Raw genomic sequence first — 20,404 nt, 5'->3', positions numbered from 1 at the left:
CAAAATAAAAAAAAAATGTATACTCACTTTCTCCCTGCAGCCGGAGTTCAGCTGCGGCCGGCCCGCCGTTCTCCTGAACTGCTCTGTGTAGTATTCAGCGGGCGGGGATTTAAAATCCCCGCCTGCTGAATGGGCTGCCTCTGGTTGGTCACAGCCCTCACCAATCAGAGGCAGCTCTCACTCACCCATTCATGAATTCATGAATGGATGAGTGAGCGCTGCCTCTGATTGGCTGAGCGCAGGGACCAATCAGAGGCAGCTCTCAGCTATTGAATGACAACTGAGAGCTGCCTCTGATTGGTCCCTGCGCTCAGCCAATCAGAGGCAGCACTCACTCACTCATTCATGAATTCATGAATGGGTGAGTGAGAGCTGCCTCTGATTGGTGATAGCTGTGACCAATCAGAGGCAGCCCATTCAGCAGGCGGGGATTTTAAATCCCTGCCTGCTGAATACTACACAGAGCAGTTCAGGAGAACTGCAGGCCGGACGCGGCTGAACTCCGGCTGCAGGGAGAAGGTGAGTATACATTTTTTTTTAATTTTGACACATTTTAGGATGATTTTCAGGGAAGTGCTTATATTTTTAAGCCCTTCCCGAAAATTCATCCAGCGCTCGCCCGCAGCCCATTGCTTTCAATGGAGTCGGCTGTATTGCCGGCTCCATTGAATTCAATGGGCGAACAGCGGACAGAGCTCCTTTGATCGGGCCCGTTTCGCCAAAAACGCTGCTAGCTGCAGATTTTTCGGCGAATCGTCTGCCCCGGTCAGGCGATTTGCGGATGCGCATTCGTCGTGCGATCCGCAAATCGCACGAAAAAACGCCCATCTGACCGAGGCCTGAGTGAGTCTAGATATTAGGGCTTTATATTCTCCCATCCCACACCAAAAAAGATGCAAGATTGTACAAAACTTCTTAAGAACAAGAAGTAGGCATCTTGAACCACACATTTTTTTCCATTCATACTCCAGTATATTGTCTATGTTTGAGGACTAGAACTTCCACCAGCTAAGGTGGATTGCCAAGGGAGGGCCCTTGCGCCCCACTTTTTTCAACCTCTATCTGGACTGGTGGGAAGAGAAAATTGAATTTCATGAGGGATGTAAAGCCTAGACATCCCGTATCTCTTAGTGATTACGATTTATTGACAATATCTTGATAGTCCTGACATCCACAACTAATTAATTTTGGTCATTTGTTAGGACATCAGATATCAATGACCTGTGCCTTCAGTCTATGGCCGAGATGCCAAAAGCTGGCTTTTTTTGGACTTTAAGATTAGTAAAATTTAAAGGGAATGTCATTTCATAACTATGGTCTTTAGGAATAAGATAACTACAAAATAGTGTCCTCCAGTGGAATGGCTGCCATCCGTTTCCACTTAAGGGAGGCATTCCTATAGGCCAGTATTTGAAGTTGTATAGAAATTTCTCAAGGTATGAAGAATATAAGAAAAAAAAACAAAGGAGCTTCAAAATTGTACTTAGTGAGGCCTGTAACCATGCACTAACTGGTATAGCAATATAGTATGAAAAAAGAAAAACAATGTCAAATAGATTCTGAAACAGTACTGAGATATCCAGAGGTTGCTGACCATATAATCAGAGGAATCTTCAGTTACATATAGAGAGGCAGAAATTTGAGGGACAGGCTGGTTAACAGTTTACCCTCAGAGAACTCTAGTGAGACGTGGCTCCCTACTAAACCATATGGTACATTCAGCCCTTTTTACAAGTTCATTTTGACACTACTAAACTTTGTGTAATCTAACTAACAGCATCCCAAACGGTCAATTTTTGGGTATCAGAAGGATCTGCTCTAGAAATAGGCTCTTTGAGAAACAAGCAGCTGACTTGGAAGAACAATTTCAAGTACGCGGTTACAACAGACGCTCTATTATGAGAGGGTATGACAGAGCTAAGAAGGCATAACAAATGGCTCCTCTCACATCTCAACAGCCTACCTTACAGAGTGAATGTAGGCTGCCAATTCTCATATGGAATTGATTGAAGTAAACAGTGCGACTTGCAAGTTACCTTGACTTACAGGTTGCAAAAAAAAAAAAAAAAAAATCAGCCTAAATGGATTTCTTGTAAGAAGCTGGTCGGGACAACTTGCGATTGCACCATTAACCCATTAACTTCAGTGACCGTGTGAGGCTGCAGGGCTGTCGTAGCCAAAAGTCAACAAGTAGCCCTAGCCATAATATGAATGTAACGTTTGGTAAGATTTTACCAGTAGAAACTCTGCATGCAGATAGGAGTCCTATCAATATATACCTACCAAGTTCTCTTGGTTCTTCTGAACAACTTTCTGCTCTTCCTCTTCTCCATTTTTCATGTACTTGACTGCTTCAACTGGTTTGATCCTGTATTCATCTATAAAAGATTAAAAAAAATAATACACAATATATACAACTCTGATAGAATTTTTTCCCCCACATTTACTTATTTAAGGAATTCTACATTAAAATATTAACCCTTTCCAATCCACTGTCTGACGTCTGAAGACATTATGATTTAAGGCTGTACAGCTGCGATGTTGGAAGACATCTGTCAGGGTTCTCTTACTGTATATTGCCAGCCTCTCTGCTGTCGGAGCCTATCCAACGTGTCACCTGATGCAGTACTGGCTTTAGCCAGCATATAGCGCTGTTGTATAACAGCAGAAAAAGGGTAAGCCCCGTAGGAAAACCAAGATACAAATTAGATTGGAAAGGGTTAATATGTAGGATGTTGAGCAGAGGTGTAACTTAAAGCTCATGGACGACATTGCAAAATCTGTAGCAGAACCACCAACACCACCCATACACACCTACCATGTGCCATTTATAAAATATTGGTGTCTTACTATGTGGCAGAGGGTTCTTAAGACTTCATCAGGCACCAGGTCCCTGTTGTGACTGCTATATCTGCACCCCCTATAGCTTTTCTACATGCAATCACCAGTTTTGTGAAGGCTTTGTGGTATTTTTGCATCAATTCCAAAACTGAATTGTGTCATAGTTTGGCAATAGAGCCGTGATGAATAGGTTTTGGATTGGATTTCCTTGTCAGGTTTTCCTAGGGCTGCAGACTATGGTATTATGTCATGTACAATTTTATTGAAGAGACTATTGTGTAATTCAAAACAGTGCAAAAGGAAACGATTTATGAAAGGGACCACCACTGAGATCCATGATTGACTGCAGTGGTCAGTCCGTATATGGAAGAATGAGAGATTTGGCATGGCTCGAAGTCGTGAGTATAGGCTCTTTTATGATTTTGCACAATTGCATGCAGGTAAAAAAGCAAGATCGTTCAGGAAACCCCTTTAACTGGTCCCCAATTAGGTCTGTATTTCACAGAGTTGTATTGTTAGTCAGTTTGAAGTACTGTATCCTTTATACCAGAAGCAGATATGAAATCCAGCAACGAAAAGTGGTACAACCTTCCCCCCCCAAAAAATAAAAAAATTATATATATATATATATATATATATATATATATATATATACACACACACACACACTCTATAACCCATTTCATGTACTGGGGAATGCATAGCAGCTTTTAATATTTTTTTATTTGATATTTAACCCTTTCCAATCCACCCTCTGACGTCTGAAGACATTATGATTTAAGGCTGTACAGCTCCGATGTTGGAAGACGTCCGTCGGGGTTCTCTTACTGTATATTGGCAGCCTCTCTGCTGTCGAGCCTATCCAATGTGTCACCTCATGCAGTACTGGCTTTAGCCAGCATATAGCGCCGTTGTATAACGGCAGCAAAAGAGTAAGCCCCCTAGGAAAACCAAGATACAAATTGAATTGGAAAGGGTTAAGGAGAGCCATGAGAAAATGGATTACAAATCTGGTGCCAACACGCAGAGAAAGAAAAAAATACTCATTGTTTATTTTGGCATTTAGACTGTGAAACCCAGTGGTGTGATAGGGACTGATGTAAATGATGGCAATCTCTGTACTTACATGCAGAATATGTTGATTCTACAATGTTGCAGATTGGTATTGCAGGCTCTTATTGCTTTTTGCCTCTGTCAGATATGTGGCCAGGGCAGAAGAAACAGACATTTCAGCAAAGGGACCACAGAGGTGCACCCGATTATGCTGTGCTAGGTTTTGTACTTGAGAGCGGGATCACTGGTCAGCTAAGTTGCAAGTCAGTCAGGTATTGAGTCAATCACGCCAACTGACATCACACCCTGCAACTGCATTAGCTGGCACAGCAGGTCAGTACATCTGTACTTCACTCATCCTACTCACAGAGTTGTCTCTTTCTTCTTCCATTAAATCCCCTTGTTAGTTGCCGCCCACTGTCGAATCTTGTCTAGATTTTTTTGAATACTCTCTCTCTCTCCCCCTTCCCTAGTCTTAGCTATCCCTCCTAGCTTTGTGTTGTCAGCAAATTTGATCAGTTTCCCATCAATTCCCTCCTCCAGATCATTTATAAAAATGTTGGACAACACTGGTCCTAGGGCAGAGCCTTGCAGTACCCCACTTGATACGTTCTTTCCCTTGGATGTGCAGCCATTTATGACCACTCTTTGAGTACGATCACTCAGCCGGTTGTGAATCCACCTAACAGTTGCCTTGTCAATCCCATATTTGGATAATCGATCCCAATAAGGATAGTATGAGATATTCAGTATATCTTGACTTTAGTAAAGCATTGGACAATGTCTACTGCATTCTCCTGATCAACCCAGTCGGTGATTCTGTCATAGAAGGAAATTAGATTGGTCTGGCATGACTTGTTTGTTACAAACTCATGCTGGCTCTGGTTAATTACTCTATTCTCATCCAAGTACTTGCATATATGATGTTTAATAATTTGTTCAAAAGATCTTTCCTGGTATAGAAGTCAGGCTCACAGGTCTGTAGTTTCCTGGATCCACCTTCTTTCCTTTCTTTGAAGATGGGGACAACATTTATCATTTTCCAATCTTCTTGGACTTCTCCTGTTTTCCAGAAATTTTCAAAGATTAAGGCGAATGGCTTAGCAGTTACCTCTTGAAGTATTGCTTAATTTAGTACCCTAGGATGTAATTCATCTGGACCTGGAGACTTCAATTCATGTAACTTAGCTAAGTGTTCCCTCACCATCTCTTTGCTTTTAGATAACCTGCATTCTTTTATTTTCCCCAATAACACAGGGAAAATCAGTTGCTGTTGCATTTACTTTGAGAGAAGACAGATACAAAATAGGAAATTTAAAATTTTGGCCTTCAACATCATTTTTAAACAATTCACATTTTCATCCTGCAAACATCTTTGACTTTTCTTTTGCTTTTGACATACCCACCAAATCCTTTTTTATTGCTTTTGGCCTCTCTTGTAAGCTTAAATTCATTATTAAGCTTTAGCTTTTCTGACATTCGCCCTACAGTTTCTGCAGACCACATTATATTCTTCCTTACATATGACCCCCTCTTTAAATTTGATAAACATATTTTTCCTCCTTTTTAGCATGTGTTTAATGTTCTGTGTTTATCCATCTTGGTCTCTTTAATTGCTTTCCATTCTTCCTTCTTTTAAGGATTAATGATTGTGCTTCATTTAAGCATAGTTCTTAAAACATTAATTGGGCAAGATTCAATCATTCGAAAATTGAATCATTTTACTATTGTTTTCAGTTGGCCAGGTGAGTGTGTATGTATGTATTTATATATATATATATATATATATATATATATATATATATATATATATATATTTATTTTTTAAAAACACATTCTAGGGATGATTTTCAGGGATGGGCTTATGTTTAAAGCCCTTCCCCTAAAATCCCCGCAGGCCTTGCCAGCAGCCCATTGCTTTCAATGGGACTGCAGAAGTGCCGGTCCTATTGAAAGCAATGGTAGAACATCACGATCCTCTGTCACAGCTGTGACAGCTGTGGTGGGGGACTCTTTACTCCCAGCGGAGATGAAGAAATCCTCTGCCACAGTCCTCTTGGCACTGATCACTGTGACACACACACATTTTATATATTATATATATACACCCACATACATACACACACACATTTCATATTAAAAGAGGCAAAAGTGACATTAGCCTATGTGTTCTTACCGCAGAAGGCATCTCCATTCTGGTAGCTCTTGCCGTTTTGGGTATCTTCGTCATTTTGCACTGTAGATACATGCTTAGCTGAAGCACATCCCATATTTATTCAGTCAGCTCCAGACTGACTGCTTCGAAAAATCATTTCTAGTGAAAACTTTTCAAATCAGGCCAAGTACTCAAAGTAGTATCCACCATTGCTGAACCTGAGAGAAAAAGATAAAAAAAGTTGTGTTGATTGACCCCAGAAAATAAAATTCTACAACATTCTGTCATCTTTGTGTTGAAGAGAAATATTGCAATATATTTCCTTATATTAAATGAAAAACACAGTATAAAAACTAACATTAATTGCATAGCAATCATCAGCTGCACTTTTGTTTGAATCTCCAAAGCCGCAGAGATTTTTGGAATTTTTCACAAATTACATTGATAATAAATATTTGTAATGTTACAAAGCTACAAATATAAAGTACAAATATACTCATTGTATTAGGTGACCAGGAATCTATCAGACTCCAAATGACATCGTATAACTCAATACAGCATCTATGGCTATGCCTTGTATGCCTGTGGCTCAGTTTACTCAATCTAATTAATATATGGTATGACATGCTTAGCTAACCATGAAGGGAAGCCGTAGAAATAGGACACTTGGAAGTACTAGATGTCAATCAAAACCTCCCTATATTATCAGAAGAGCTCTATCTACTGTTAATTTGGGCTGTTTATAGGGCTTAAAGGCCATGTGCATAGAAAAACTTTGCAAATCAACAATGTCCAGGACAATTTGCTTTGCAATTGTCCTCTGCTTGAGAGTGTTGTGATGACATTAGGCATGATTTATGCATCTTGAGACAAGACAGACAAAGCACTGCAGGAAAAGCAAAGACACTTTCAATAAAGTTTGAAATATCTGAAGACATATTAAAAATTATGATTTATTATTTCAGAACAGTCCTCAAATATTGACAATTGTTCTCCTAAGATAAGTGGAGAGTTAAAGAAGTTGTGCCACTTCCAGCTATTTTGTGCAGGAAGTAGACAGCTCTGTACGCTAGGCAGTGGTCCAGAGCGGTACTGCAGGAACAGCACCAACCTGGCCCACTACGAGATGTACAGAGCTGCTTGCTCCCTACAACAAAATAGCTAGAAGTAGGACAAACCCTTTAAACCTTAATAAGAGACCAACCACAGTTTTCATGACAATTACAATTAGAGTAGATTATACCTTCTTACTGCCAAATTCTCACATACAGATGCTAAATAAAATTGGAACGATTTCTACTTTAAAAAGTTTGTAAAAAAAAGTTGTCCTATAAATATATTTCAATACAAGACCAAAATTTGAGCCCATTTTATAAAATGACTATTTCACAACTTAATTCAAACCTGTGCATAATACCCCTCACTACCCTCCTTACAGTGTCGACCTCCGTAATAGTGCCAAGGTGGACACACAAGTGCATATGTGAAGCGGTCTCTAGATAAGGTATGTCCTTTTCAGCGGGCTGAGGGATCCCGATTTGGCGAGATAGTTGCCCTAGATGCTATAGCGTCTTCTCTGGTTGTCAGAGGAGCTGATGAGCAAGTGCAATGTCATTCTGCTCCTCTAACAAGCAAAGAAGGAATTGTATCAGTGTTGTCAATGCTAATACATCTTCATTTGGATTGTTTATTAGTTTGGGGGAGGATAGTAGGCAGCGTCTGGGGGGACGGAGCAGAAACAGGAGAGGCAGTTCTGTGTCCCGCACACAATCCAGAAACGGAGCCAGCAAACGGTTTTGTTGATGATGTAGAAAAAAATAAAGTGATTGAAAACAAAAGCATTTTTAAGGCTCACTGGCATTCAAATGACTCAATATTGTTAGGCTGTACTTTGGAGCCTAATATACTTTGTGCAAAAACGTGTGACTTATACCACATGCCATGTAATTTAATTCCAGCTATTAGGTCTGATGGCCCATTCTGCTTCAAATAATGCCCTCCTGTCTGTATCTGTCCATGAGGACACTAAATCCTCCATCCATGGAGTCTAGTTTTAGAAGAACTAGCTTTTTGTCACAGACTAGGCTTCAAATAAAGGCCTGGAAGGGCAAATTCTCACATATGAATCTAGAAGTAGTTGTAGAACATAGCTTCCAGTCTTGGAATAAGTTGAGCGGTCGTCTACTTGAACAGGGAGCTGAAAAACAGATTTAACCCCTTAAGGTCATGTACTATTTTGGGCTTAAGGACGCAAAGATTTTTGGCGGATTTTCATCTCCATTTTTCAAAAGCCATAACTTTTCTACTTTTCTGTCAACACGGAGGTATAGGGGCTTGTTTTTTGCGTGGCGAACTGTAGTATTTGATGGTGCCATTTTTTGGTACATAGACTATATTGTAAAACTTATTATTTTTTTTTAAGATAACAGGGAGAGAAAACGCATCAATTCTGCCATAGACTTTTTTTTTTACAGTATTAATCATGCAGAATAAATGACACAATCCATTTTTTTCTGCGGGCCAGTACGATTACAACTATACCAAAATTCTTATTTTTTTTAGGTTTTTCCACTTTTCTGCAATAAAACCCCTATTTTTGGAAAAAAAAATTTCTAAATTGCTGCATTCAAAGTCCTGTAACTTATTCTTTTGTATGTACGGAGCTCTATGAGGGCTTATTGTTTGCGAGACTAGCTGTAGTTTTTATTGGTCCCATTTTGGGGTGATACATACAGCTTTTTTTGATCACTTTTATTGCTGTTTTAGTTTTTTAGCTTTTCTAGCCTTTAACGTTTTTTTCCGTGCAGAATAAAAAGCATGTGCAACTTATTGTACACATTGTTACGGACACGACAATACCAAATATGTGGGATTTTTATTTTTGTATGCGAATATGAGAAAAAGCACAAAACCACTATTTGTGTCCCTCTGGGGGACTTAAAGCACAGCACTGATGATCGCTATGATAAGGCATTGCAGGACTTCTCTCTTGCCATGCCTTATTGCTTATTACAGCGATCACAGGCACTGGCAATACAGGACATCGGTATCTGGCATCCTGTTGCCATGGCAACCAGCTGGACTCTCTGCGATTATATCGCGAGAGCCCGGCAACGAGTGGCGCATCTCCGATGTACCCCAACTATTGCAGCGGGAGGCCGACTATCACTGACAGCCGGCTTCCGCTGCCGGATAGCGCGAGATCGCTTATGATCTCGTGCTATTCCCAGGACGTACATTTACACCCTGTTACGGGAAGGACTCCGCTGCCAGGATGTAAACTTATGCCCTGAAGCGGGAAGGGGTTAAAGAAAAAAAAAATCAGGTGGCAATGTGTACATGTAAGGGGCTCCCAAAAAGGGGTGTACAAGGCTTCACAATGAAGCACCAAGATGGGTTTCCAACCAGAACTGAGCATGATTCTTAGGAACTTTCTATTGAGATGTCAGCACTATAAAAAGGAATTTCTACTGAACCACTGAGTTCAGAGACTGAGGTAGTGAGTGGAGGCACTGTTTTTTTTTTTTACAAATAAGAGTTATGATTAGAGATGAGCGAGCACCAAAATGCTCGGGTGCTCGTTACTCGAGACGAACTTTTCGCGATGCTCGAGGGTTCGTTTCGAATAACGAACCCCATTGAAGTCAATGGGCGACCCGAGCATTTTTGTATATCGCTGATGCTCGCTAAGGTTTTCGTTTGTGAAAATCTGGGCAATTCAAGAAAGTGATGGGAACGACACAGAAACGGATAGGGCAGGTGAGGGGCTACATGTTGGGCTGCATCTCAAGTTCCCAGGTCTCACTATTAAGCCACAATAGCGGCAAGAGTGAGCCCCCCCCCCTCCCAACAACTTTTACTTCTGAAATGCCCTCATTAGCAATGCATACCTTAGCTAAGCACCACACTACCTCCAACAAAGCACAATCACTGCCTGCATGACACTCCGCTGCCACTTCTCCTGGGTAACATGCTGCCCAACCCCCCCCCCCCCCACGACCCAGTGTCCACAGCGCACACCAAACTGTCCCTGCCCAGCCTTCAGCTGCCCTCATGCCACGCCACCCTCATGTCTATTTATAAGTGCGTCTGCCATTAGGAGGAACCGCAGGCACACACTGCAGAGGGTTGGCACGGCTAGGCAGCGACCCTCTTTAAAAGGGGCGGGGCGATAGTCCACAATGCTGTACAGAAGCAATGAGAAATCCAATCCTGTGCCACCTCCATCTGGAGCTGCACACGTGGGCATAGCAATGGGGAACCTATGTGCCACACACTATTCATTCTGTCAAGGTGTCTGCATGCCCCAGTCAGACCGCGGTTTTTTATAAATAGTCACAGGCAGGTACAACTCCGCAATGGGAATTCCGTGTGCACCCACAGCATGGGTGGCTCCCTGGAACCCACCAGCTGTACATAAATGTATCCCATTGCAGTGCCCTGGACAGCAGAGCTAACGTCAGATTAAATGCAGGTGGGCTTCGGCCCACACTGCATGCCCCAACCTGACCGGGGTTTTTAATTCATAGACACAGTCAGGTACAACTCCCTATTGTGAAGTCCCTGTGGACCGACAGCATGTGTGGGTGCAAGGAAGCCACCGGCGGTACATAAATATATCCCATTGCATTGCCCATCACAGCTGAGGTAATGTCATGTTTAATGCAGGTGGGCTTCGGCCCACACTGCATGCCCCAGTCAGACTGGGGTTCTTTAGAAGTGGACACATGCAGTTACAACTCCCTGTGGACCCACAGCATGGGTGGGTGCCAGGAAGCCACCGGCGGTACATAAATATATCCCATTGCATTGCCCATCACAGCTGAGGTAATGTCATGTTTAATGCAGGTGGGCTTCGGCCCACACTGCATGCACCAGTCAGACTGGGGTTCTTTAGAAGTAGACACATGCAGTTACAACTCCCTGTGGACCCACAGCATGGGTGGCTCCCTGGAACCCACCGGCGGTACATAAATATATCCCATTGCAGTGCCCAACACAGCTGATGTAACGTCAGCTGTAATGCAGGTGGGCTAAAAATTAATTGGATTACACTGTAGGCGAGGGCCCCCAAAAATTGGTGTACCAACAGTACTAATGTACCAGAGAAAAATTGACCATGCCCAACCAAGAGGGCAGGTGAAACCCATTAATCGCTTTGGTTAATGTGGCTTAATTGGTAACTAGGCCTGGAGGCAGCCCAGTAAAAATAAAAATTGGTTGAGGTGAAAGTTTCAACTCTTTAATGAGCATTGAAACGTATAAAAATTGTTTAGAAAAATTATATGACTGAGCCTTGTGGGCCTAAGAAAAATTGCCCGTTCAGCGTGATTATGTGAGGTTTCAGGAGGAGGAGCAGGAGGAGGAGGAGGAATATTATACACAGATTGATGAAGCAAAAAGGTCCCAGTTTTGGATGGTGATAGAGAACGATGCTTCCATCCGCGGGTGCAGCCTACGTATTGTTTAGGTATCGCTGTTGTCCGCTGGTGGAGAAGAGAAGTCTGGGGAAATCCAGGCTTTGTTCATCTTGATGAGTGCAAGCCTGTCGGCACTGTCGGTTGACAGGTGGGTACGCTTATCCGTGATGATTCCCCCAGCCACACTAAACACACTCTCTAACAAGACGCTAGCCGCAGCACAAGCAAGCACCTCCAGGGCATACAGCGCGAGTTCAGGCCACATGTCCAGCTTCGACACCCAGTAGTTGTAGGGGGCAGAGGCGTCACAGAGGACGGTCGTGCGATCGGCTACGTACTCCCTCACCATCCTTTTACAGTGCTCCCGCCAACTCAGCCTTGACTGGGGACCGGTGAGCCATAAAGCTGGCAAAGGCCTTGGATAATGGTCCCCTGCCTGCGCTGTACATGCTGCCTGATCTCTGCGCCTCCCCTGCTACCAGGGCCGCGGAAATGCGCCTTCGGCCACTAGCGCTGTCGGATGGGAAGTTTACCATCAGTTTGTCCACCAGCGCCCTGTGGTATAGCATCATTCTCGAACCCCTTTCCTCTTCGGGAATGAGAGTGGAAAGGCTCTCCTTATACCGTGGGTCGAGCAGTGTGTACACCCAGTAATCTGTAGTGGCCAGAATGCGTGTAACGCGAGGGTCACGAGAAAGGCATCCTAACATGAAGTCAGCCATGTGTGCCAGGGTACCTGTACGCAACACATGGCTGTCCTCACTCGGAAGATCACTTTCAGGATCCTCCTCCTCCTCTGGCCATACACGCTGAAAGGATGACAGGCAAGCAGCATGTGTACCCTCAGCAGTGGGCCAAGCTGTCTCTTCCCCCTCCTCCTCATGCTCCTGCTCCTCCCCCTCCTCCTCCTCCGGCCATACACGCTGAAAGGATGACAGGCAAGCAGCATGTGTACCCTCAGCAGTGGGCCAAGCTGTCTCTTCCCCCTCCTCCTCATGCTCCTCCCCCTCCTCCTCCTCCTCAACGCGCTGAGATATAGACATGAGGGTGCTCTGACTATCCAGCGACATACTGTCTTCCCCCGCCTCCATTTCCGAGTGCAAAGTGTCTGCCTTTATGCTTTGCAGCGAACTTCTCAAGAGGCATGGCAGAGGAATGGTGACGCTAATGATTGCAGCATCCCCGCTCAGCATCTGGGTAGACTCCTCAAAGTTTCCAAGGACCTGGCAGATGGCTGCCAACCAGGCCCACTCTTCTGTAAATAATTGAGGAGGCTGACTCCCACTACGCCGCCCATGTTGGAGTTGGTATTCCGCAATAGTTCTACGCTGCTCATAGAGCCTGGCCAACATGTGGAGCGCAGAGTTCCACTGTGTGGGCACGTCGCACAGCAATTGGTGCACTGGCAGATGAAACCGATGTTGCAGGGTCTGCAGGGTGGCAGCGTCCGTCTTGGAGTTGCGGAAATGTGCGCTGACCCGGCGCTCCTTTCCGAGCAGGTATGACAAGTGTGGGTAGCTTTTCAGAAAGCGCTGAACCACCAAATTAAAGACATGGGCCAGGCATGGCACGTGCGTGAGCCTGCTGAGCTGCAGAGCTGCCACCAGGTTACGGCCATTGTCACACACGACCATGCCCGGTTGGAGGCTCAGCGGCGCAAGCCAGCGGTCGTTCTGCTCTGTCAGACCCTGCAGCAGTTCGTGGGCCGTGTGCCTCTTCTCTCCTAAGCTGAGTAGTTTCAGCACGGCCTGCTGACGCTTGCCCACCGCTGTGCTGCCACGCCGCGCGACACCGACTGTTGGCGACGTGCTGCTGCTGACACATCTTGATTGCGAGACAGAGGTTGCATAGGAGGAGGAGGAGGGTGGTTTAGTGGAGGAAGAATACACCGCCGCAGATACCACCACCGAGCTGGGGCACGCAATTCAGGGAGTGGGTAGGACGTGAGCGGTCCCAGGTTTTGACTCTGTCCCAGCCTCCACTAAATTCACCCAATGTGCCGTCAGGGAGATATAGTGGCCCTGCCCGCCTGTGCTTGTCCACGTGTCTGTTGTTAAGTAACCAGTAATCGCGTTGCTGAGGGCGTGTACAATGTTGCGGGAGACGTGGTCGTGCAGACCTGGGACGGCACATCGGGAAAAGTAGTGGTGACTGGGAACCGAGTAGCGCAGGGCCGCCGCCACCATCATGCTTTTGAAAGCCTCCGTTTCCACAAGCCTATACGGCAGCATCTCCAGGCTGATCAATTTGGCAATGTGAACGTTTAACGCTTGAGCGTGCGGGTGCGTGGCGGCGTACTTGCGCTCGCGCTCAAACAGTGGCGCTAGCAACGTCTGGACGCTGCGCTGAGAGACATTGCTGGATGGGGTCGAGGACAGCGGAGGTGAGGGTGTGGGTGCAGGCCAGGAGACGGTAGTGCCTGTGTCCTCAGAGGGGGGTTGGATCTCAGTGGCAGGTTGGGGCACAGGGGGAGAGGCAGTGGTGCAAACCGGAGGCGGTGAACGGCCTTCGTCCCACCTTGTGGGGTGCTTGGCCATCATATGCTTGCGCATGCTGGTGGTGGTGCCTCCCCAGCTGATCTTGGCGCGACAAAGGTTGCACACCACTGTTCGTCGGTCGTCAGGCGTCTCTGTGAAAAACTGCCACACGGTAGAGCACCTTGACCTCTGCAGGGTGGCATGGCGCGAGGGGGCGCTTTGGGAAATAGTTGGTGGATTATTCGGTCTGGCCCTGCCTCTACCCCGGACCACCGCACTGGCTCGGCCTGTGCCCACACCCTGACTTGGGCCTCCGCGTCCTCGCCCCCCTTCAACGTCCTCTAGGCCTACCCCTACCCCTCAGCATGCTGTATTACCAGTAGTGCAGAAACAGAACGCTGTAATTAAATGTGCCGCTTATTGGCCTGTGGTTGGAGGCTGACTTCGCTTACGGAACGCCAGGAAATAATTTTGCGCAAGCCTGCTGTAACACTTAGCTGGCTGCGTATGAATTTGGAGAACTACTACACCCAGCACAGACCCAGAACACTGAGGACACTCACAGGCAGCCCAAATAGATTTTTTTCCACAAATTTTTTTGCAAAGGCCCACTGCCTATATTCCATCAATATGTCTTCTGTCCCTGCCTAAGCGCTTCTGGCCCTGGAGTATTACTGCAGGGCGCAATGCTCTGCACGGCCGATATACCAAAAAAAAAAAATGTGCAACACTGCAAAAAGCAGCCTCCACAGTACTGCACACGGTTAGATGTGGCCCTAAGAAGGACCGTTGGGGTTCTTGAAGCCTAAAATACTCCTAACACTCTCCCTATAGCAGCTCCAACAAGATAGCACTTTCCCTCCTCTATGTCAGAACGCATCTGTGGCGAGCCGCGGGAGGGGCCGATTTTTATACTCGGGTGACACCTGATCTCGCCAGCCACTCACTGCAGGGGGGTGGTATAGGGCTTGAACGTCGCAGGGGGAAGTTGTAATGCCTTCCCTGTCTTTCAATTGGCCACAAAAGCGCGCTAACGTCTCAGAGATGAAAGTGAAAGTAACCCGAACATCGCGTGGTACTAGTTACGAGTAACGAGCATCTCGAACACGCTAATACTCGAACGAGTATCAAGCTCGGACGAGTACGTTCGCTCATCTCTAGTTATGATTTTTTTTGAAAGTGGGGAGGAAAAGTCAATAATAAAAATGAAAAAAAGGGAGGTCCTTAAGGGGTTAAAGTGGAGATTTATGTCAGAATGGGCCATCAATAGTTTACAATCGGACAACCTCTAAGAGCAATGGAGTGACGTATAATGAGTAAGTTTTGGTGGTCTACAGCACATGTGAAACTCTAGTCTCACAGACCAAATGTGGCCCACCATGTCATTTTATGTGACCCACAATGTCCAGACGTAGAATGACCTGCTCTCCACTTTCCCCAAAGGATGTAGCTAGCACTCAGCAGAGGGTGGTGGTGGTAGTACAGGAAGTGGGTGCCATCCTGGATTCTGAGTTCCATCGTGCATCTCCACACTGGCTTGTTCTGCAACTTACAGATCATAGCACAGTTCTGACAGCCCTACCCGGGCACTCTAGCCACCCTTCTGACAGCCCTACCCGGGCACTCTAGCCACCTTTCAAGTTGTAAAGAGGTAAAGGGGTTGGCGATTATCAAGCATGGTCTTAAGGGACATCTTGGCCTTTTACTGACCAAGTGGTGCACCATAACATCTCTGATGGAACAATTTGAACTACTTTATCAGTAACATAGAAAAAAAGATACATACACCATAGAAAGCATGCTGGGACATTTCCATTTGGTGCATAATACATCTTGTGTAACTCCTGTCCATTTACACCCTGTGCCCTTAGTTTTTTGTATGCAATCCAGAAAAATACTAACATAGTGCTTGCAGGTTAAAGCTCCCTAACTTCCTTCAATACATCTGTGAATACATCCCACATCCCACCACTAAATTGTAATTAAATGCTGCTGAGGAAATATTGTCAATAGCCCTTTGAAGGCACCATCAAGCTAATGTGGCTTTCAGCAACAATGAGTTTGACACACCTGGTCCAGATGAAAGCAGGTTTCACCATCAGACAGGGATTCTTTACTGTAAGAGCAGTGAGACTATCAACTCTCTGACACAAGATGTAAATTTACTAAACAAGTTCAAGTAGGGCCTGGATGCCTTTCTTGAAAGATATGTTATTAGTTATGTGAACCAGATTTCTGGTGATCAGATGTTGATCCAGGGATTTGTTCAGATTTCCATTTGGAGTCATGAAGAAAGTTTCCCCCAAAATGGAGCAATTGGAATCCATCTCAGAGGTTTTTGTCTTTCTCTGGAACAACATGACAGAATTATAGGTTGAACTTGATGGACCTGCATAATTTTTCAGCATTTTCAGCTCTGTAATTATAACTCAGAATTCCTATGGCGAACCAACACAGCAGGGGACTTGTGAGCGACTGCTTGGGGACCACTGGCTTAAATGCTGGCAATTCGTTTGTATCAGTATTTTGACCTATAGTTGTGGATCACTTATCTTTATAATTCACTAGCTGATATACCCGGCTTCGCCCGAGTTAATTTGGTACTGGTGTTTATCTGGTGTTCACATGGAAAATCTTATGAAGTCGTGGTTACTTTAGAGATACCGGGAAAAAAATATGTTCACCATTTTGCATGGTTCTTTGCATTACCCAGGAAACACGGGGAGGTAACCATGCGACATTTCCTTTATATAAAATGACATCGGGAAGTGAGAGACCCATTAGCTTTTCCTATTTATGACATAATCAATGCCAGTGCCAAATTTCAAGTTTCTATGACACCAGAAAGTTAGAGAATTAGATTCCGTACATAAAATTTAGACGCTAATTCTTTTGCGCTTAGAATTGAATTATCGAGTTTGGACCCATTAGCTTTTCCTATTTATGACATAATCAATGCTCGTGCCAAATTTCAAGTAAGAGAATTAGATTCTGTACGATAAATTTGGACGCTAATTCTTTTGCGCTAGAATTGAATAATTGAGTTGGGACCCATTAGCTTTTCCTATTTATGACATAATCAATGCTCGTGCCAAATTTCAACTTTCTATTACATTGGGAAGTGAGAGAATTAGATTCCGTACGTAAAATTTGGACACTAGTTCTTTTGCGCTAGAATTGAATAATCAAGTTGGGACTCATTAGCTTTTCCTATTTATGACATAATCATTGCCCGTGTCAAATTTCAAGTTTCTATGACATCGGGAAGTGAGAGAATTAGATTACATACGTAAAATTTTGACGCTAACTCTTTTGCGCTAGAATTAAATAATTGAGTTGGGACCTTTTTATTTTTCCTATTTTGGACATAATCTATGCTCTTACCAAATTTCATGGTTCTACGACATCGGGAAGTTGGAGAGTTAGTGGCGAGTCAGTCAGTCAGTGAATCAGTGAGTGAGTCAGTGAGGGCTTTCGTCTTTATATTTATAGATAACACCCAATTACAGCGCAGCATTCATGTTACCTCAGCAGTATAATATATAACAACAAATCACAGCGTAGCTTTCTTGTTACCTCAGCAGTAAGAGAAATAACAACCAATCACAGCGCAACTTTTATTCTGCCTCAGCAATATAAAAAATAGCAACCAATCACAGCGCAGCATTCATTTTACCTCAGCAGTATAATATATACTCTACCCTACAATGAATGTCAGCTCTCACTATGCACAGTAAGAGGGAGACAACAGTCAGTGTCTGGAGAGCTGGGTTGGGTGTAGCTATCCTGCAGCTAATGAATATCCAGGACTACCATATTATCTGGCATATAAGATGACTTTTTAACCCAGGAAAATCTTCTCCAAAGTCAGGGTCATCTTATATGCTGTAGAAAAAAAAAATCAATACTTAGCTCTTGTGGCGCTGCTGCAGGCTGGCGCTTCTTCCTCCACACCGACAGAGCATTGCTTTCTGGATGCGGGGCTTGAATGCCCCGCCTCCAGAAAGCTAATGCTCTGATTGGCTAACAGCGCAGCATCAGCCAATGAAAGCCAACCAATCATTGAATAGTTGTGATTGGTTAATGCAGCGCTGCCTTTCATTGGCTGACGCCACGCTGAGTTGGCCAATCAGAGCATTCAAGCCCCGCATCCAGAAAGCAATGCTCGGTCGGCGTGGAGGAGGGAGCGACAGCCCTCAGCAGCGCCGCGGGAGGGTAGTATTGATTTTTTTCTACAGCATATTCCCGGCATATAAGATGACAGGTAGTTAGTTTCCCCATTGGAAAAGTTGGGGGTCATCTTATACGCCGGAAAATATGGTACTTCAAGTAGACCTCTATGCATTTGCTGCTACTGATGAAATGAATTTTCTCCAAAACGACTGTACAGACCCACAGAGCAGGCATATCACTAATCCGCGTGCCTGTCACTAACTTATACCGCCTTCAGCGAGGTGCGCAAAAATATGGTGACAAAGTCTCTTTAAGTAACTAAGTAAACAAGGAGATAGATACTCCTAGATTAATAAAAAATTAAGTGCCATGACAGGCTTTTAGAAGAAGGACCTGGAGTGTGAAAGCACTAGGCTCTGTTCACACTTTATTATAAACAAACACCAAAACCAACCATGCCTGAGGAAGACCCCGATCCAGGATTGAAATGCGTAGCATGTTCCATTCGGTTTTGTTGATTGTATCAAATACGTTCCACTGTATAGCTCATAAAGGGGTCTTTTGGCAGCAGCGTCCAGTTTTCTGTTGTTGATTTCGGAGTTCATTGTAGACCAGTTTGGAGCCCTGGGAAAGGCTACTAGGGCTCCTTGCAGCTCCCACAGTGGGAAACCTGGATCATTGTTCAGGTGTATTTCCTTAAAGCACTTCTATGTGGTTGTGCTCATAATTAACACAACCCCTTCAGGCAGAGGCGTAATTGAAGCTCCTGGGCCCTGATGCAAAACTTGTAACAGGACCTCCAACTATAATGCTTTACTCATAGTACTGGGTTCCCTATATGGAGGAGAGGCCTTATGGGCCCCCTAAAGCTCCTGGGTCCGGATGCAACCGCATCCCCAGCATCCCCTATAGTTACGCCCCTGCCTCCAGGTGAGGAGATAAACCACATATCTTTGTTCTCATCTGTTCCAACATTACTACATCAACATATCGCCCTGTCTTTCCCTCCCTCTTTTTGCTTCTTTCCCTAAGGTCTATTCCATTATAAACGGAAGCCACAGTGTTCTGCCAGATCAGACTTATGACGGATACTAATCGATACCTAATGGACCGCTTCGACGTATACTAGGGTCCATCAGGTTCAGCCATGATTTCCATCACTTTGACTGGTGAAAGTTCACACAACCTATCTATTCCAACAAACCTACCAAGACGTCTGTTTGAAGCCCCCAACAGTGTGAAGAGCCATAGTTTTCCAGATATTTCCTAGTTATTAACTATGTATATTATGCTTAGCAAAGGACATTTCCGTAAGTGCCGGGGGATGTGTTACTTTTAATATACAAATTCCACATGTGTTCTGCTTTTTAATATTTGAAGTACTACCAAAACGCTGACATTTGTATCGTTTCACATGACCAGCGACAATTATTTTTAGCAACAAAATGCAAATGTATTCTCATAAAAACTCCCAGCTGTCTTTGCAATTTAAAAACCGTGTTCGACATACTCCTCCTGATGAGCCCACACAGTGACGCAGCCTATGGTAGCTAAAATCAGTTTACATTCTGTCTTAAAGTCTGTGCCAACAAACGTTGTTATGGTAACATCTAATTCATGACTAGTTATCATCAACACTCCAAAGCATATAGCAGCTACCAAGAAGTAGAATAAAAACATTCTTATACAGCGTTTACAAGTAGTACATGTCTGTGTAATAACCACATCATAGCATGCCACACACTTAAATTCAAGATTTGGTTTACATTGGTCAGTATCTCCAACAATGTTCCATTAATTTCAGCCATCCTTGCCATGGCATATTGTTGAAGAAAATAGGAGATGGCGGGGCACCCCAAAAAAGAAACCATTGCAATGAGTGCAAGGGGAATGTCACTGTGGGGAGCAATGCTGGACCAGTGGCAACGTTGAAACAAGCTGCTGACCTTGGGGGATCCTCCAACTCCATGGCTAGTAAGCATGATAATACTAGAAGTGGAACATACTAAAAACAAGGCTTTGGCGCACAAGCTGCATGGCAGAACAAACCAGGCTGAGTCAAGGCTTGAAACAGACTTTTTATTAAAGCGTTTCATGCTATTACTGGTCTGCATGTTCCTGGCCAAGCTATGAGATACAGATTCCATGAGAGTGGCACGAGGGCATCTTGTAGTGGGACCTGTGCTCACAGCTGAGTACCATGCAGCTCCTTGGTGCCACGTTATCTTCACAGATGAGAGCAGATTCCTATTGAGCACATGTGATGGACGTGAAAGTCTGAAGAT

The 20,404-nt window shown here is 44.5% G+C and overlaps 1 protein-coding gene across 1 annotated transcript in view; it reads right to left on the bottom strand.

Moving 5' to 3' along the window:
* The window catches only part of C3H1orf21 (chromosome 3 C1orf21 homolog), a 128,931-nt gene that overhangs the window by 33,833 nt on the left and 74,694 nt on the right, over nucleotides 1-20,404 (bottom strand). The window contains exons 2-3 of the mRNA XM_066597090.1: nucleotides 6,071-6,267; nucleotides 2,284-2,378 (exon numbers count right to left, since the gene is read on the bottom strand). Of these exons, the coding sequence (XP_066453187.1) occupies nucleotides 2,284-2,378; nucleotides 6,071-6,164 (189 nt within the window). The 5' untranslated portion in view covers nucleotides 6,165-6,267. The remainder of the gene's footprint in view (nucleotides 1-2,283; nucleotides 2,379-6,070; nucleotides 6,268-20,404) is intronic.

Source organism: Eleutherodactylus coqui, chromosome 3 (assembly GCF_035609145.1).
Source record: "Eleutherodactylus coqui strain aEleCoq1 chromosome 3, aEleCoq1.hap1, whole genome shotgun sequence".
Classification (NCBI taxonomy): Eukaryota; Metazoa; Chordata; class Amphibia; order Anura; family Eleutherodactylidae; genus Eleutherodactylus; species Eleutherodactylus coqui.
Note: the sequence above shows the minus strand (reverse complement) of the source record. Positions and strands in the feature narration are given on the sequence as shown.